This window comes from Seriola dumerili, unplaced genomic scaffold (genome assembly GCF_002260705.1).
Source record: "Seriola dumerili isolate Sdu_G_001 unplaced genomic scaffold, Sdu_1.0 BDQW01000478.1, whole genome shotgun sequence".
Taxonomy (NCBI): domain Eukaryota; kingdom Metazoa; phylum Chordata; class Actinopteri; order Carangiformes; family Carangidae; genus Seriola; species Seriola dumerili.
The window spans coordinates 4,849,591-4,869,498 of NW_019174733.1; the positions used below are offsets into that span (position 1 = coordinate 4,849,591).

Sequence of the window (19,908 nt, forward strand, 5' to 3'; positions counted from 1 at the left end):
CCATTTCGAAATCATGTTCAATAATAAATTGTAATAACAATAAGTTGCGAAAAAAACATTTAACGGTATTTATATAAAATAAGTTTAAATTCTATGTTTAGTTTTGGTTGGCCATCTAATACTTGTTCGATGAAAACAAAGCAGAAGAAGGTAGAAGAAGGGCTGGTTAGCCGCTTCCAAAGGAAGTACTTAATTTTATAGCGCCACAATACGTTAGGAGGTGGAACTGCATGACTGTATATTGTAACAGACAGCGGACGGGTGGACGCTGATGGTACTGCACGTTAATTACCACAGAGGACGCTGTAGTCAAAGCCACCACACTCGAACCGTTGGCGGTTAGCAGGCGGCTCGGAGCGGGACCCTTGAAAATAAAAACATTTCACTCCGTATGGTTGTCAGCACCAGGTTGTGGCGTTAATGCTGTATTAGCTTCTATATCTTGTTTTCTTTAAGTAAGAGTAAGTTGGCTGTCTGAAAAGAGTTAGTCATTGTGGTGCTAGGTCGAAATTTATTTTTCCGTTTCTCCTTGCTGCAAACCTACGTTTAAGTATCACATATCGCGATGTCTTTGAATTAACTTTCTAATCTCATGTAATCTCTGCTACAGTAACTAGCTCACTTGCCCTGTAGTTAACGTTAGCTACAGAAGTAGAGGACACAAAGTCAGGACCAAAAAAAATACAAAATGCCTCCCAAGAAGCAGCAGCTGAAGCCGACAGCAGCCAACGTCTCCAGCTCCCTGGACCTCGAGTCTGAGGACATCAGCCTGGAGACAACGGTGCCCACCACCGAGGATGTCTCCTCGTCGGACGAGCAGCGGGGCGGCTCCCAGAAGGTGACCCGCCAGCTGATCGAGAGGAAAGAGCTCCTGCACAACGTCCAGCTGCTGAAAATCGAGCTTTCTCAGAAGAATCTCATCATAGACAACATGAAGGCCGACCATATGTCTAAGGTAGAAGTGGAGAGATGCTGCACAGTTTGAGCCTCAGGACAAATGGACACTGTTTATGTGCATATGCGGTTGTAACTTATCCCCAGGTTGTGTCTCTCATATAGTAACATAAAAATTAAGAGAAGCACGGTCTATAGCTGCAGTGGCTAACACTTCCAAAATTATCTGTCCTGCAAGAATAATCCTGTGCTTCCTTGCATATATTTTTTCAGATTGAGGAGTTGGAGGAGAGACTGAATGATGCTATACATCAGAAACAAGTGTTCGCCCTGAGACTGGACAGCCAGCTGAAACTTGCTCAGGAGGAGAACAGGTGAGAATGGTGGCGTAAAAATGGGATGCAATTGGTATTGTTGATTAATAGCTTTTTTTTTTTTTTAGATCTAGTATAACCTATGAAATATGAGTTTTCTGGTTTTTGGTATGGTTTTTATTTTGTCATCATCATTTCAGGGTTTCTGCACAGCTGTGTTGATATATAATAAATGGTAGAAAGGAATTTCCTCATCTGCAGGTCTTGAAAAGACTGAAATTGCACATGAATTTGTGAAAAATATGCAAATAGTTCGAATTTTCTTTATGACTGCGCTAGCTAAAATCCAATCTGCAATTAAATGTTTTAAAATGTATGTAACCTTAAAATGGCAAACATGTAGGAATCACGAAGAAAGTTTACACAAAAACAACCCTTTCTCTTGTTTCTACCCCATTAGTACCCCCAGCACAAATATGAGCTGCGCTAACAAAGACTGTCCTCACTAGGAAGCAGCAGGTTCTGCGTAAGCAGGAGATGGAGGCCATCCAGCTCAGGCAGCAGCAGCTAGAGGAGACCAACCGACAGCTGTGTGAAAAGGCTGGAGAGCTACGGAGGTCTCTCAGGGATCTGGACATCTCACAGGACAGGTACCAGGAGCTGCGTGACCTCCCTGAGGACAAAATCTCTATACAGGAATACGTAGCTGTAAGTATGGAGTTGCTCTCACTGATCTGTACACCACCATATTCAACCACACTGATGGTATCCAGAGAGACAAGATCTGATACAGTTGAATCTGTCACGAAATATGGTGACTTTACTTTGTGTTGTGTGTGTTTAGATGCGTTTCTATGAGGTGGTGACTCCTCTGCGGACTCATCTGGCTGAGCTCACTGTTAAGAGAGGCAATATGACTGAAGAGCTGGATGTACACAGAAGCCAGATGAAGGCTTTGATGGAGGTACCTCACACACACTCAGACTTGTGCTACACTTCCGTGTTTCATTCTCATATTTTTCAGTATGAATAAACATGTTTTGAGGTTACAGACCATTCCTTTCACAGTTTATTTCACATGTGCATTATTGTTTCCATTTTTGTCTACTCTTGTGTTCACTTTAATGTTCAAATGAACGTAACTGTTGAACATTTTTTTGTGCAGCATATCAACATGGCACTCCTTTTTGTAACCTTTTTCATGTGTTTGTGAGCATACTGACAGAATTCCAGTCATTTGCATTGTTGCGTTTTTTTTAAACACTTCAAACAAACACACTTCAAACAAACACTCACTTCTGCAGGGTTTGAGTGGCATGTTCTGAAAGCATACACATGAAGAATGCTGAAAGGGTCAAGAGGCTTTAAACTAAAGGTGAAAATGGGAAATACCCACGTGATTTAAATCACCTTAAAACATGTTCTGTTTACGCTAGACATATCAGTTACAGCATCATCGCAGTGGGCATTTTCACAGCCTGCGGTGTTTAGAATACATTTAAAAAAAGCCATCCAGTCAATCTGGTCAGCAGTCGCCCTGTAGGCACAAATGACACGCTGATGAGATAATGATGCAACAAGCTGAAGGCAGGGTCAGAAAAAAAGAACCTGGCTGCTGGTGGTGTAATCGTATAGAGAGTGTTTTCTGAGCAAACACAAGACTAAATGAGTATTCTTGTGACATAATTACTCAAAAGATTTTGTCTTTATTGTTTCTTTTTTTCACTTGGATACATCCAGATGGTTCCTGGACCCCTTGTGATGTTCACTACATGAATTTGCTATTAGAGAATCTGCAGCACTGTATGACACTATCAAGACAGCATGCAGCAAGATACTCATGGAAGTTTTCTCAACAGGGATTCTTACTGAATTCCTTTCTGTAAGGTGTTGGGGAGATAAATTCCTGCCTGTCTGCAGAGTATACCCAATAACATGAATCCTATGTGCAATGTAAATGTTTTGTATGTGTATCCGCAGAGCTATGACACAGAACGGCGGCTACGTTCAGAGCTGGAGTTGAGGAGCCAGAGACTGACCCTAGAGCTGGCCGACACCAAACAGCAGATCCAAGAGGGGGACTACCGGCTAGACAACTACCCAAACGTTAAACGGTGTGTGTGTGTCTGTGTGTGTCTGTGTGTGTCTGTGTGTGTGTGTGTGTGACAGAACAAGTGAGGTGACTTGTCTGTAGCCTCACTCATTTGATTAGGAGAGGTCAGGATGCTAACTAGTCCTTGCAGGCTGCAGTTCAGGTTTTAGGTTTTGTTTCTTTGAAAGGAGACAGAAATGCTAAAAACTCCAGACCCCAGAGCATAAAAAAATGTAATCACACCACAGGTTTCTTCTATAGATCGAAGAGAAACATGTTGCCCATTACACATTAGTGATGAAAAAAAAAATATACTCCTGTAACCCTTTGGTTATATATAATATAAAAGATTTGGAAACCAGTTGGCAGTCAAAAGCCATGATGTTTGGTTTATTAGTGATATTGGTTAGGACACTGCATGGAAATATGTATTCTTTCTTTGTCAGGAAAACAAAACTCCAGAACACTTAGGTTTGTTTTTTTTATGTGTACTATATCAGAGAAATGTTTTACTTTAATCAATTGTTTGTGAACTTAAAAAATGGAATGTAATGAATTCTAGTTTTCCCCTACATTTAAATTCTGGATATTTAAGTTGCAAGTTCAAATGTATGTTAACCCTTTACACTGTGGTTTCCAGGGACCGCGACAACTTTGAAGCGGAACTGAAGGAGTTAAAGAGGAGATTTGAGACTCTAGACTTGAGTCACACTGCACTCTCCAGGGAAAGGGACACACTCAGCAAAGAGGTGCTTCACACATACCTACACACACTCACCATATGTTTTGTCTTCATGATACTCATTGTTGTATCTTTAGTTGTACTGTGTGTTTTATCAGTTTTTCATTTTTCTCATCTTGCCCTCCAGGTGGCAACATTGCAGCAGTCAGAGACTCTCCTACAGAAAGACAAGGAGTACCTCCACAGGCAGAACATGGAGCTCAGTGTCCGCTGTGCACATGAAGAAGACCGCCTGGAGAGGCTGCAGGTCCATACACTTGAATAGCTGGGTGTCTTGTCTAATACCAAAGGCATTCGGCAGTAACATCTAACATGCTCTCACTTCTTGTCTCTGTGGTCCAGGTACAATTAGAAGACACTAAGAAAGCCAGGGAGGACGCCTATGAAAAATATGTAGCATCCAGGTTAGGCTCTGCAGTTTCACACCAGTCACTATCATCCAGTGCTCTAATTTTTTAAATATGGATGACCTAAGCTGTGCCTAAATGATCAGTCTCACCAAATTTCAAGATTGATGGTTTCATCTGCCAGCAAGATTATGATGCAAGTCTCCCCTCTGGTCTGACCAGTAAGAGAAAATGTTGTTTCCATAACTTCTTTCATCCTCTTTCCACTACAGAGACTACTACAAGTCAGAGTACGAGACCAAGTTAAGAGAGGAGTTGGAGAACATCAGGCTGAAAACCAGTCAGGAGATAGACAACCTGCAGAGAACCTCCAGGGAGATGTATGAGAGGGAGAACAGGTATCAGTCTTTTTTTCATCTAACACTTAAGAAACTGTATGTTGGTAAAAAAAAATATAAATAAATGTCAGGGTGCTATTTAAACCAGAGGGACTCTTACATTTTGTTAAAATGCCATATTAAATGTTATTTAGCCAAGAAATTTTCAGATTTATCATTTGTCATGTGCAGCTTGTCATGTTGTTCCTACTTTATATGGTCACTGTACTGCTGTCCTGCTCCTATCAGGGAACCGTGCAGAGATTTTTATGAAGAGCTCTTCATTCATATTTATAAATTGGAGCAATGTTTTAGGGAAGCGATGACTTGTGTGCACACCACAATCATTATTAACAGTTATTACAGCATAAATCAGCAGCAGAAATATTTAATGTATATGCAAATATTCAAGAGGAAGAGCTCTCTCCACCAATACTTCACAGTAGCATCAAAAGAAACGGAAATACCAACATAACCTCAATAAAATTAACAATATAACAGAACATACTGGTTTGTTTTCTGGTGTTGAGGACATCTTTTAACTGTCTGGCTGTGTCTGTGTGTGTCTGTGTGTGTCTGTGTGTGTCTGTGTGTGTCTGTGTGTGTGTCTGTATCTGTGTGTCTGTGTTTGACCAGGAACTTGCGTGAGGCCAGAGACAATGCAGTTCTGGAGAAAGACAGAGCGGTGGCATCTGAGAGAGACACTCAGTCCAGATATGATCAGCTGCTGGAACAGTGAGTTTTACCGTCCGTCACACACATAAAGATTTGATATAGATGTCCACGCAGTCCATACAGTACATATATTGTTGATATACTTCACTGAACACTCACAGACAGCTAAACTCAGTTTTGTTTTTCTTCTTTCTCTTTTTGCCTTTTTCTTCTATGACTTCAAGTCAAAAAGTAAAGTTAGTAGTGTCAGTGAAAGGGTCAGTTTATCCAACTTACATAAACAAAGACAAAAAAAACATCTTCTTGTTGCAGATAGTTTGGATTTAGTTTGTTTATTATAAAAAATTATATAGGGACAGGGGCCGAAAACAAAGAGACAGAAACCTGAAAACATGGACAAATAAATCCAAACCTTTCTGCTACCATTGTGCATGACTAGATTTACACCACTGAAAGCCACTGTTTTTACTAACATGCACTTTTATTCTATAAAATAAAACAAGTAACACAGGCCACTTTTAGATACTATGGTGACTAAATAATCAAGAAGGATTACATCATCACTGATCCCTGACATGATGTAGCATTTAGGCATACAGCATGTTCAAGAGCTCCAGACCAGGGGTGCTTTGGGAGTCAAATGATCTTAAGTACAACTGCTGCGCTTAAATGCAGGTTGCTTCCTGGGTGCACTTTTAATAGGCTATATATCAGGGAAAGTTAAGGAACTTCGCCCCAGGGCAACGGTTAAACTGTCAAGAAAACCTGGCCCAGTTGGTACAGTTCTTTTGTTGTCACAGCACAGCACATCATATTTTGAATTAATTCCTTGTCTTTGTTGGCCAGCCATCAAAATGTTTGCGTGTTGTGTGTGTGTGTGTGTGTGTGTGTGTTGGGGAGCTGGCCAAAGCAAGAATCCTTGCTGTGGTTATTAGTGATTAAGTTCTACTTTGCGTATTATTAAATTAAGGTTATGATCAGCTTGAACTCCTTAGTATTCCTTGTTGTCGTTCTGATGCTGATGTGTGAGCCTGCAGCAGTCTGCCATTAGCGCTTGTTGTGGGTGTGGCAGGACTTTGGTGGCTGTGGCTTCCCATCTCTTACCAAAGATCACATGAACATTTTTTGCTTTAAGGGAGGGGTCAGAGGGTTACATGGAAGTCAGAGTTCACTGGAGGTCAGTTTAGTACCAGCTGGTGTCTCTGACCTGTTTTCCTGCTTCTCTGGACTGTCAGCGCAGGCTGAATGCAAAGTGACAGCCAGGATACAGTGTAGTAACTGAAGACAATGTGTATGTTGAAGAAAACTGACTGATGATTTTAAATAGATTCTTTAAACCTTTTCTTGCTCCTGACAAAGCTTATGCATTGACAAAGTGAACTCAACTTTGATTCTTTTGTGGTATCTAAAATTTGGCCTTTTTGCTTTTTCCTCATTTTGTCTAACTTTTATAGCTTTTTAGTCATTTCCCACTTCCACACTTGCTCTTAGTATTTTGTGTTCAAGTTGCCAGTCCCTGTCTCTGCTCCAGGCAACAATGCCTTTGTCAGTATAGCCTGGAAAGGTGCCTCTGGGTCATGGCCTTGTAGGGAGTTTCAAATCTTGCATGGAAATTGCAACAGATATATTGTGAGTCCTGACACACACACACGCACACACGTGCGCAAACACACACGCACGCTTAAAGCCTGCGTTTTTCTTATTGGGGGAGATATTTCGGTCACCCTCCTATCTTAGCCAGTTCTGCTGTATACATACATGTCTGTCTTATATGAACACATGATGTGCATTTGCACCTGAACTTTCTAGTCACACACACATAGATTAAGTATTGAAAGGAATCATATAGAGAAATATGTTTCCACCACGTCTTAATTTTTGTTCATGTATCACTTGGGACCTTTTTTTTTTTTTTTTAAACTTTGTGTTACAATATTGTGTCTGCAGCTGGCAGACGGGGGATGCACACACAGTGGCAAGAAAAAGTATTTGGACATAAAATGTGATCTGATTAACATGTACGTCTCAATTGTAGACAGACACAATGTGCTTAAGCCGATATCACAGAAACAATTATAATCTTTTTTTGTGTTTATTGAACACAACCATTAAACATTCACAGTGCTGGTGGCAAAAGTAAGTGATGACCTAATGACCTCAAACAAGCTCTTCCAGTAGCTGCTGATCAGACCTTCACAACATTAAGGAGGAAATTTGAACTATTCTTCTTACAGAACAGCTTCAGGTCGGACATATTCTCAGGATGTCTGGTGTCCGGCTATCTTCAGGTCATGCCGAAGGGTTCACACATTTTTTCCAACCTACACTGTGAATAATTTAAAGAAGTATACAGTGAGTACAAGAACAACACAATGATTTGTGTGTTATTAGATAAAATAGATTGTGTTTGTTCATTATTGTAACTTGAACTTGAAGATCTCACTATATCTGAAGAATATTTTGTACATAAATGAAGATGATGATGATTCAAAAGGGTTCCCTTATTCTTTCTTGCTACTGTACACAGACACACACACACACACACACACAGCAGCAGCACCAGTAGTAGTAGTGTCCCTGTCCTGGGTTACTACTACATGCCAGTCATTTCTCTAGATCCAAACCACCAGCTGTTGGTCTTTTCATACACACTCACGCACACACTTCACTCTCCCTTCCACTCTTTCTCTGCTGCGATCACATTCCCTCTGAGCATCGCATCGCAAGCCAGCAACGACAGATGCGAGCTGCAAGCCCTTAACACCTAACCCCACGCATGCCCCTATTTTGGGGCAAAGAATGAGGCGGACAAGCCTAAAATGGCGTCAGATGATCGTAGCATAGAGAGCCAGCTTGAATCTCAGCGCTCTATTTCAGAATATCAGTTACGGTGATCAACTTGCCCAAAACAAAGTATTAAGTACGGTTTTTCATGTTCACCCCTTCTAGCAAACATCAAATTGTTGTAACGAAATTGCCACGGGGAACCCCTGATTCAGGCACTCTAGCGTACTGTAGCTGTAAATATTTCCAGTGAAATTGGCATTTGAAATGACAGAGAAAGAACATGGCTGACTACTCTCCTGGAAGTTATGCTTTTTTAGGAACATTTTGCTTCTTTGCATCTCGATTGCAGTCGCAATTAATAAAAGGAGGCATAAAATGTCGGCCATGTGTACATGTCTGTCACTGTGAGCACACAGCTCAGGCCTGTGCTCTATGGATGATGAAATCCCATCAGGTCAGCTGTAATCGAGAGTTATTAATATTATCCAACCAACCTCTGTGGCTAGATGGAGTGTGTGTGTGTGTGCATGCTTGGAAGCTGCCTGAGGAAGAGCACTCGGCTCGGAAATATGTTTCCAGTTCTTGTTTTACTTTGAGAGCCGCAGTAAATGATTCTTTTCATATTTGTTGAGCTGTTTTATTTAATTGATCAATTAATTGTTTAATCTATAAAATATCTGAAAACAAAGAAAAACACCTTTCATAAAAAGGCTCATTGTAATGTCTTCAAATTACTTTTTTCTTTATCCAACCAATAGTCCAAAAGCCAGTGATACTCAATTTGAGATATTAAACAGAGCAAAGCAGAAAATTCTCATATTAATGAATTAATTCATCAGAATTAACAAATGTTTGAGATGTTTCTGTCTGATAAATGACTTTAAACTATTATCAAAGTTATCAACTACCTCACTGTTTGCAGTTTTGTTAATTTGTGCACATTAGAAGGTTTGGTATTGGTATATTGATAAGCAATCATCATAATTTTCTTTTTTTTGAGGGCAAGGTGCTTCTAACTGTCTCTGTGTTGTGTGCGAGCATGCCCATACACTCCCATTCACTTATGTGACAAGGCTTTGACTTCGTGTATGAGTTATATCATCTGAAAACAGACACTATAGGTGCATTCTGTCTCTGTCGTTCTTTTGTAATTACCAAACATTTAAGTCGAAACACTTTTCTCTTGCTGCCAACTAGAATCATGGAAGATCAAATAAGACCTAACATTGCTGCGAGCACCATTGAGAAATACTCTTATATCAAGAGATGATTGATGACTTGGCTTTCCTGCTGGGTGACTGTAATACTGTAGTTGCCAAGCTACTAGGTGCCACTAAACACTTAGAACAGAAAAAACTCAAAAGTTGTTCACTGCATAGGGCGAAATCACTTCATGGCCAAATTCAAAATAAACATGCACATTTTCACTAAATGTAACTGCATCTTTTGGAAGGAAGACATTGCAACATTGCATGTCTGAGTTCAACCAGGAGCCCAGAGCTGAGCTTATTGTCTGTGTGAAATGCAGCTGCTTTGTGAACTCAACTCGTCCACATCTCTGTCTGCACCAAAACACATGATCTCACTTTTTTTATTTTTTTTTTTAAACACACCTCCTCACATTCATATTTATTCCCGTGCGTGTCCATCTGTGTGTCTCCGTGCAGGTTTCGTCAGCTCCAGCTGGGTACTGACAGCCGGGTAGCCGAACTGTCCAACCAGGCCAAGCTGCACTCTTTCGAAGCTGAGCGCGCTCAGATGGTCAAGGAAGAGACGGCCAAGGCCCTCGCCCAGTGCCAGGTGGAGTGTGAGAAACAGCAGAAGAAACTGGAGGTACTTCAGTCTCATTAACATTAGTCCTGGGCTTGTAGTTCAGAAGGATTGGAAATCATTTTAGATGGTTTAATAGATATTAAATGATAAACTTGTGAAAGAATCACACTTGTGATTCATAAATCCCCCTTTACCCCGTTATTAACATTTTCAACAGGAAGCAATCATCATTATAAATGGAGAAAAAATAGAAAATCATGTTGAACATTTGTATGTGTTGTAGGTCTTCAGTCATTTTCTGCTAACATGTTTTTGATGGAACATTCATGTATTAGAGACAGTGACACGATATTGTGAAAAGCAGTGTGACACTGTTCCTGATGTTCCTCTGTTGTCCAGGTGCAGTTATTGGTTCTGTACCTGGAGCAAATTTTGCTGCAAATGACACGATCGATGTTTTACTTAAATTGTGAAGGATGACATGAATGATTACAGTCACTTATTCTACCCAGCAGTTTTTAATCAGGCTCAGTGGAGCTCTGTGGAGGCCCAGGGTGCGTTCATCACAGAGAATAATATAGTCAACCTAAGTGAAACTATTCCTTTTTCTTTGTGCTCAGATTTACAGATTGTCATCTTAAGTGTTTCTTAAATCAAAGTCCCTACACCTAGGCTAGGAAAGACAGTAAAGTGCTTGCTGCAAACATCACATGAATTAATACAACCAAAACTGCACTACAGATCTTTAAATTCATAGCTCTTAAAGATTAATGTTCCACTCTCAGGAATATGTCTTCCCAGTCCTTGTATGTTTGTCCAGTGGCGCCAATATTATCTCACTCCACTGTTGCACACCCATTTATACAAGAAGTTAATTGAGTGCAGATTGTTGTTGATGTCTTGATGCACCTAGTGTAGTTCCACCTCTTCACCTGGATTTAACCCTGTCCTGCTTGCCAGAGGGACATACATGCTATAATGATGCATTGCGTATGATCGTGGAAGAAAAGGGATATTTTGTCTTTTTAAAAACAGGTTCTGATGTTGGAGTGTTTAGTGTTGTGTTTTAGTGTAAAGAACATGAAAAGTATTTTAATTATTCAAATTGCCACCGAAATTAAGAACACTAGCTTAGCTGATAAATAGAACTTCAAAACTGTTTCAACTGTGTTTTGTTCTTTTAGTTTAACCAACATTAGACCACAGTAAAACAGAATTTGAAGTTTGCAATATGTGCATTAGTTTTGTTGTCATTGGAAAATAAGTTACAGCCCTAATACTGCAAAAATGAATTGTAAATGATATAATAATTGAATAATCAGCAAAAAAAAATACACCATCACACATCATTTTGTACAAGGTTAAAAAAAAATTTCAGCTGACTACCACAGAAAACAATGCTACTTCTCTCCCTCTTCTGCTGTTCTCTCTCTCCTTTCCTCGTGTCCCTCAGCTCCTCACTCAGGAGTTTTACAGGCTGCAGACGTCATCAGAGAAGCGGGTGACGGAGCTGCAGGCTCAGAATGCCGAGCAGGCTTCTCGGCTGGAGACGTACGAAAAGCTGGAGCAAGAGTTGGACCAAGTCACCATGCAGGCGGCTGAAAGTAAGAAGGCAGCACTAGCTTTGTGGTGCCCATTACATTACACACATTACTGTAAAGTCAGAAAGATAAAAGCACAAACAAACAGACACTGATACCTTTCAGATAAATTGAACAGGAGTCTGGCATCAGAGAATGTGTGTAATAAAATTTACAAATATGTGAGAATGGATATTTACTACAGTTTTCCAACAGATTTACAAAAGCCCAGACAAATAAAAACACAGGGTATCTGCAGGTCTTGAAAAGTTGTAGATGGTATTAAACAGTCTTGAATTTCATCTACAGAAATCTTAAATATGTTTGATATTAGGCAGGCCAGTTATAAGGTGTAAAGCTGGATACTAGTTGAAAGAAACTAGTTGATAGTTATTTTAAATGGATAATCCATCCCTTTATTGATGCATTGTTGGCTGCTTACCAAGGTCATCTTTAATGATAAATTAATTATATTATTAGGAAATATACTTATATACAGCTGGGAGGTACTACCGAAATGTGTACTACCAAATGTGTGGGAAGTGTCAATAAAATCATGCAGTTCAATAATTTTAGGTCTTGTCCACACTGATTTTTATTTATGTCTTTTATATCTTCATGACTGTGAAAAATGTATTGCATTGCAGACTATGTGGTGTTAAAAGTCTCAAAAAGTCTTAAATTTAACTTGATGAACCCTGCAGAAGCCCTGAAGCAGCCTCACATTGCCACAAGGTTATAATGGCCTTGGAGATGTATTGACAGTATACATATGTGTCTGTTGCCAGTTGACAATGAAGAGGAGGCAGAGAGAGTTTTGTTCTCATACGGCTATGGAGCTAATGTTCCCACAACGGCCAAAAGACGACTAAAGCAGAGGTATAGTACATGAGACACTTAACAGAGGCCATATTGTGAGAGAAACCACTTCATAAAAACTAAGTGTCGAGTTTCCTTCCTGACCATACAGCAATTTAGATTTTATTGTATATTTTCATGTTTTATATTCAGCCTTTCTCAACAAAATGCATTGTGTAACATCCTCAAAGTCTAGCAAACCGAACATTTTGAATGTCTTTTCTACCTCATAAAACATTTGAACATTTAAATATCCTGAAACCAATTATATCAGCTCACAATCTTCTGCCTCTTGTCCTTAACTGGTGAATTTCTACCATTTACATCGAATTGTGGTGATTAACTGTGACTATGCATTACAGTCCTCTGCATTTGGCTAAAATTATGTCCAGTGTATCGTGTGTGTGGTGCTTCGTACTTTTTAAGACAACTTTGAAATCAGTGTGCAATTGCTGTCACCCACATTGTTTTGTGTGATACCTCCTACCATGCTGAAGAATTTTCAAATTGTTCACATAGAGGCTTTAAAATGTATGCTCAGTCTAGATTTCCCTCAGAAATTTAAACAATTATTTGCTTGTAGTCTTTCAATGTGTTTTCTGAAAACAATAACACCTTGAAAACACTTGCACCTTGTATCTTGTCTTTGGCTACATAAACTGTAGGTGACATAACATGGAAACACACACTAGTGTAAACTTGTTGCCGTTGTCATGTTTTGGAATTTTCATTAATTGTGTTTGTGGTTGTTATCGCGCAGCGTTCACCTGGCTCGCAGGGTGCTGCAGCTCGAGAGGCAAAACACGTCACTGAGGAGAGAGCTGGAGAGACACAAGTCACAGACCGGACACATATCTGAAGAGGTAAACACATACAAACATAGAAACACATGCAACACCCGGGTGTTTGTTTGCCTGTGTACCATCATCAATTGGATTAAGTTTAATTTAAGGTCAAAGCACTAAAAGTACTTAGAACACATGCTTGTTTTCTCACAGTCACAAATCTCCCAACTCAGATTATGGTTATTTCTATGAAAGTCATAATGATTTATTTCACCTGGCTTTTACCTCTCTCTGATGACATAATAGAGTCATTATCACAAAGTCAAGATCGGTGGCTCCTCTCTCATCATCTGCCGTTTACCTTCTCACACCATCACACGGCTCTCTGCTGTTCAAGTTAATGGCGAGAGAACGTCTAATTGCTCTCTTAAAGGCAGATTCAGCCGTGGCATGAAACCACACTTGGGGTGCCTTTATCCAAGGAAAAAATGACCCAAAAAAATTTGAATGGAGCAGCTTGTGAGGTTGGTCACCACATATATCATTAAACACACTTCAGGACTCATTGATGAGAGTGTACACTACCTTTTTGTCCAAGTTTAACAATGGTCCTGTCAAATTTCTAGCTTTTTAAACTTGTGTCAGGAAAATGATAGGTTGTCTGAGAGCAGACAGCAGACATGGCAGACCTTACATGAAAAGAGCAGAAAGTTGGAGTCTTAGTACCTGTCAGATCTGTTGACAGAGTGGGAAACATGGCCAAAAACCGTGACGGCCATGCTCTCCACTCTCCCAACAACTCACTGCAGCAATCATTGGGGCTTTTGTTGTGTTTGGCACACCATGTGCATGTGTGTTCAACGGTAAGACTTTAATTTAGGGTGTGTGTATTTTGTCTTGTGTGTGACTGTGTGTGAAGTCACATGTCTACTATTCGTGCTCTGATGCTAGAAATCAACCAGTTAGGTTTGAAGTGATGAGAATGACAGTTTCAGCAGCCAGTGTGCTTGCGTGTTCCCTGTTCCTAATTATAATCTCAGTGAGAGGAGAGATTTTGCAAGACAGAATAGAGAGGCTGGGCAGATTTGAGACTAAATAAACCAGGCATTCACCTGTCAGCTGTGACTTACTGGCACTTGTATGGAATACCTCATGATTCATCGAGTATGAAAGGAAAGGGTGAAAAATTATACTTCTTATTCATAGAAAAGGTAAGGGTGTTAACCACTTAACCACCCACACAGATGCCCTGACTAACTAACTATTGTCCTGACCCTCCCACCCAGTTCTGCTCACTACTGGCTGACTATAAAAGTGGTTTAATGTGTAACAACCCACCAAACTTTATCTATTGTTTCACAGATTTTAAACATGATACTGGGTGAGCAATACTGCATTAGGTGCAGATTAGATCATGCAACCTTGTATGAGGGATCATTAAAACTGTACTAAGGTACTTTTCTGTCAGTATTTGCAAGAAAGAGATTGTTAGGATTTCCATTTTATATCTTAATCTCTAATTTGAGTGCAGTACTGCTTTTAATAAAAAGGATAAAACTTAGATATGCCTTCAGAAAAAAAAGTTATGGACACTGAAGCCACAAGGACGTCAGAGATGAGGAAATCTTAGCTTTGGTTGTCACCTCACAAATACTGACAGAATTTCACTATTTTATGCGGTCGTGGCCACACACTATATAGATATCTATAACTTACTGGATTGTCTCCCAACATGTTAATGCACACCTGGGTTATTATACATTCTCTTTTTGGAATGTAAAATAGTTATGGGATATTCTATTGGATACATATTGTCTATTAAAAGGAAAAAAAGAAGGATACTGAGAAGGGAAGGGGTTTAGGCCATGTTGTTCATTTGCTGCAGACTTCTAATACTTTGTAGCTTCAAAGCTATTTCTCTGCAATTGGTGAAATGCTCTGTTATCCTCTAAATAAAGAATTGCAAAAAAAAGTTTAAAATATTATGATATTAACTGCATGTAAAGTCAGTTTTAAAGTGAAATATTCCTTAACTACTAACATCAAACAGGTGAATGTTAAAATCACGTTCAGTATAGTGCATCATGACTCCACAGTTCATAGAGTGGCACAGCACATGAAAAAATGTAGATCTGAGTTTTAGGTGCATCATTAACTGAAAAAAAGTTGAAGTAAGTAAGTTGAAGTAATTGCTCCAGTTATTGCTCAGTTCCTCACATATATGCGGTGTTTCTCAGTTGTTGGCAGCCAACCAGCTGTTACAGCAGACGCAGCAGCCCTATAGCTACCTGATTGAGACGGTGAGACAAAGGGACGCACAGATCAGCACGCTGAAGGAACGTATCACCTTGCTGGAGGATGATGTCAGGTACATGTACAGAAACACGCATCTACAGATAAGAAAATTAATTGAAAAGATCAACACACATGACATTTTAAATTAAAGACCACTGCCTTGCTTGCCAAACTCTTTGTCAGTTTAATTTTTTACATTTTATCCCTTGTAGTTTACTCATCATGGCAACACGCCATACCTCCCCACCCCTGGGCGTCTTCTGCTTTATTGTCTTCTGTCGACTTCTGTCGTCTTCTGTCGTACCTAGCTCATTCTGACTTTGTGCAAACCTGCGCGTGTTTGTCTATGCCCAATAAATGAGTATTTCAGCTCACTTAAAGCTACCTGGCACTGACCTAAATCCCCTCAGTACCCCTCTGTATTTTCACCTGAGAAATATGCAAACTGACAGACTGCAGGTTTTCTCTTGCTGCTCACTACCACTGAGCGCTCACCTGGGGCAAGCAGGAGAGTGAAAAAAATCCTTTTAGAACGCTCTCCAGCTTCTCAAGCCTCCCCATCTGACAAAGGTGTTGAAGTTTTCCTGTGGCTGTGCAGTGCTATCTGTTAAGCAGCAGAAACACAGCTCACAGGAGATTCTCACTTTATGTACTGCAAGCTCTTTGTCTTAAGTATTAATTGTATTCACAGTTGTTTGGTGATCAAAATTCCCTCAGCTCAAATTGGCTCAGATTAGTGTGTCAGCAGAGGCAGATCTCAGGCTTTTTTTCCCCCAAGGTTCTCAGTAAAAGGTGATCAGGCTACCGAGCAGTTAAGATTTGCGAAATGGTTTGCTCCCCTATTACAAGCTCCTGCTTGTACGTTTCACAGCCCTAGGAAAGAACACTTGGACAGTACTGTTGAGAGCTTTAGTTTTGCTCTCAACATATAAGAGTCACAAACCTGAAAAAAGATGCTTATTTAGTATATTTTAGAGATTTATGACTCATGTTCAATGTGTTATTTGGCTATTGATGGTTTTATACCAGTGGTTTATGCTCTCAGCACTAGTAAACCAAACTGCTGCATTTAGACTGACTGTGGTTTAGTCATGCATTTTTTTTCTCATTTCACTTAAACCATACTTGGTGCACAGTCACACAAATGAAGCAACATTCAAATTACAATGTACACCACACCTACACACCTGATCCGAGTTGACCAAAGCCTCACCCCATGGTAAAGCAAAGTAAACTAACATGGACATCGATTGTATACAAGGTATTGCACTATTTCTACAACCTTTAAATATCCTGCCTTAATGAATCACATAAACCGTCAGGGATTCATGGGCCTAACCTGTACTACAAGTTTCACATGACCCTATAAGTAACCAGAATATAGTGATGTAATATTAATAACTTGTGGTAAGTATAGTAATAATTGTCTATTATTTGTCTCATCTCTGACTGTTTTTGGGTGTAACCCCAGTTCTCTGAGGAAAGAACGGACTGCTCTGCAACGGGTGAAAAACAACATGGCCGCCGATCTGGAGAGACTCCTCAACCATCGAGAGGTATACATTAAAATGATATTTGCTGTTGGATGTTAGCTGTTTGTTATGTGTACCTGTTAGACATTTTCCAGTTGGATGTTATATAACTGCAACGATCAAACTGTAGCAATGAAATGATATGAAAACCTTTTCCATTATGGCTGCAACTAAAGATTATTTTCCAGCTAACTGTTTGGTGTATAAAACATCATTGTTTAAAAACGTCCACCACAATTTCCTAGAGCCAAAAGAGACGTCATTAAATGTCTTCTTTTGTCCAACTAAAACCTAAAAATATTTTGATATAATTTAAGCTAATTCTCACATTTGAGAACCTGGAACAATTAAATTTGTTGTTTTTGCTTGTAAAATGACAAACAATCAATTATCGAAGCAGTTGCTGATTTTCTGTTGATCAACTTATCAATTAATTGACAAATCACTGCAACTCCGCTTTTGACACTTAAAATGAACAGGCTTTTGATACTCACACCAGACAAATTATTGCACTGTGTTGCAGTGTTTCCTTCAAGATTGCGTGTGCTCGTATGAGTGTGCGCGTGGGAGTGCCCCCCCCCCCCCCCCCCCAAAGCCAGCCGTTTGCTGTACGAAGTATGTGCCCTGTCATAGACAGCTGTTCCTCAGCTTGGCTGCTTGGGATGCCACTAGGGTGCGTGTGTGTTCGGGTGTGCATTTTTGTGTATGTGTGTGTGCTCGTGCGTGTGTGTGACATGCCAGGGCTCATGTCCTCAGGGGTGATAAATAGAACCGTGACATGGCCCAGAGTTCTCCCCTCTGCCCTGCTGCCACCCCTGCAGACCCTTGGGCTTGTTGAGCTTATTGCAAGTTGTCCCATAGTTTGTCCTTAAGAGTTCAGCTGCGTCGGCCTGTGATGACAAAATGCTGAAAAAGTATCATCTTAAAATATTATGTTATAATGTTTGCTTGAATGTATTCAAATCATACAAAATATTTGAAGTATATGAATTTTAGTTCACCCCTATTTGAATTCTAGTGACAGAATTTCTGTTAAAACATGACCTGATGATGTTGTTGAGATTTCTGGCCTTTTACACACAACACTCCCAGTTATTTCTCATAAAGATTCCTGTTTATTGTTTTACCCTTGTTTTCACATCCTTATTTTGATGAACCATGTGATTCTCCAGGAGTTGGCGGTGATGAAGCAGGTCCTGATCAGCATGCGGTCCAGACAGGGAGACGCTCTGGACCTGTTGGAAACAGATAAAACCGGTATCAGGACCTCTGGTGTAGGAAAACAGCAGTCCAAACGCACTAACAGGACCACAGAAGAAGAGTCACCAAACAAACCAAAACCCACTGTATTTGTAAGTGTCTAACTTGGCAACACCCTTGTATGAGTCAAACCACTTTAACCTGCCTGGACAGAGGTTCAGACAAAGGAGCACTAAAGGTTGTCAGGACATGATAAATTACTTTTCTGACATTTGGTTTCATTTGAGCTTTTTAGTGCAATCAGCTGAGAAAAGATATGCTATAGTATATGTTCTAGGATCATGAAAAAGCCAAACAGGTGAATCCTGTTGTCGTGCTGCACTTCAGACTTCTAACCATCCTTTTCCCTCTCTGTTGCTTTCATTTCCAGACCAAGAAAGAAGTTCCTGACTGGTACCAAAAGCTGAAGCAGAAACCCAAGTGAATAGTCAGTTGTGTTACTCCTACTGCTATTAATTGTCACTCAGGGTTTTAACAATCTTATGTTTTATCAAGTACGACGTATGTATTTTAAACTTCTAAATTACATTTCAAATTTCGGCTTTTGAAATATAAAAGTAGAAACTGTTGCTGGTGTCAAAGTGTTTTTTTTTTTGTTTGTTTTTTTTTTGTCTTTTGTTTGTTCTCATCCTTGGTTACGTATTGTTCCGAGAGAATAAATTCTCTGGTCCAAAACCAGAAGTATTACCTTCCACAGGGTACACATTCCTAACTAACTGACTGCCCAAAAATTCCTCTTTCTTGGCAGTGGTCTGTTTTATTAGGTCTGTCTATCATTATTTCCTCATCTTTTCCAGGTTTGCAGATACTGGTGGCCACAGACAAACAGCATTGCAGGAACTTTAGCCTTTGATTTGCACTAGCTGAGGCTCCTTTGGCTTTAAATATAGACATAGCAGGCATAGCTTTATCATTTCAGACCATGTTCTTATCGGTGTCATATTAAACTTGGCTAGAGGACTGCTGTAAAGTTGTTTTGTATTTTTCATCAGTTTTTTTTTCCTTTTTACTCAAATGCTTTTTCTAAGTGGGCCTACAATACATCACAACACACCATCTTATTTTCTTGTTATGTTGAATAACTAGAACAAACAATACATGTGGCCCCTTTTATTTCTTAGTTGTCATTGCTGAAGTATTTCTCATAAACTGTGCAAGTTGTGATAAAAATTGATTTTATCGTTTGTAAATAATGTTGAAAGCAACATAACACCATGCTTCACTATACAACGTTGTCCTCTTAAAAAATGTAAGACCCACCACTCCACCAATGTTGTAGATGAAGTTCATTTTACTTGTCAATAGAAGTAGTAATGTCATCTGTGGCTCAGGAAGATCTTTATGGGAAAAAAATGAATGATCTCAGCCTTTAGGAGGCATAGGGAGTCTAATAAAAGACATTTGGCCATTCTTGTTTTAATGTGTCACTTTTGAAATCCTTAACTTTATGTAAATGACACACTAAATCCAGAATATGCCTTAAAAGGTTTACAGTAGACAAGGAAGCACAGTATATAACTCAGTTAACTCAGTTGGAGACAAATACCGTACTTCCTCCTCCACTTTATTTGACAGCTTCAGTTTGTAGTTACTAGAT

At 39.7% G+C, this 19,908-nt stretch overlaps 1 protein-coding gene across 1 annotated transcript; it reads left to right on the forward strand.

Moving 5' to 3' along the window:
* Positions 1-577: 577 nt before the first annotated feature.
* Positions 578-18,878, forward strand: pibf1 (progesterone immunomodulatory binding factor 1). Its single transcript, XM_022763752.1, has 18 exons — positions 578-955; positions 1,168-1,268; positions 1,718-1,916; positions 2,053-2,172; positions 3,189-3,322; positions 3,941-4,049; positions 4,170-4,289; positions 4,385-4,446; positions 4,662-4,787; positions 5,403-5,501; positions 9,896-10,061; positions 11,455-11,605; positions 12,370-12,460; positions 13,200-13,302; positions 15,462-15,592; positions 16,991-17,075; positions 18,224-18,403; positions 18,682-18,878. The coding sequence occupies exons 1-18, from the start codon at positions 689-691 to the stop codon at positions 18,733-18,735; spliced, it is 2,298 nt and encodes a 765-aa protein (XP_022619473.1). The 5' UTR covers positions 578-688; the 3' UTR covers positions 18,736-18,878.
* Positions 18,879-19,908: the final 1,030 nt, after the last annotated feature.

Excerpts from the sequence above, each read along its gene's own strand:
- pibf1 (XM_022763752.1), top strand. The coding sequence starts at position 689 with ATGCCTCCCAAGAAGCAGCAGCTGAAGCCGACAGCAGCCAACGTCTCC. Across the intron at positions 11,606-12,369 it reads CACCATGCAGGCGGCTGAAA|TTGACAATGAAGAGGAGGCA; the intron begins GTAAGAAGGCAG and ends GTCTGTTGCCAG. Across the intron at positions 17,076-18,223 it reads GACTCCTCAACCATCGAGAG|GAGTTGGCGGTGATGAAGCA; the intron begins GTATACATTAAA and ends GTGATTCTCCAG.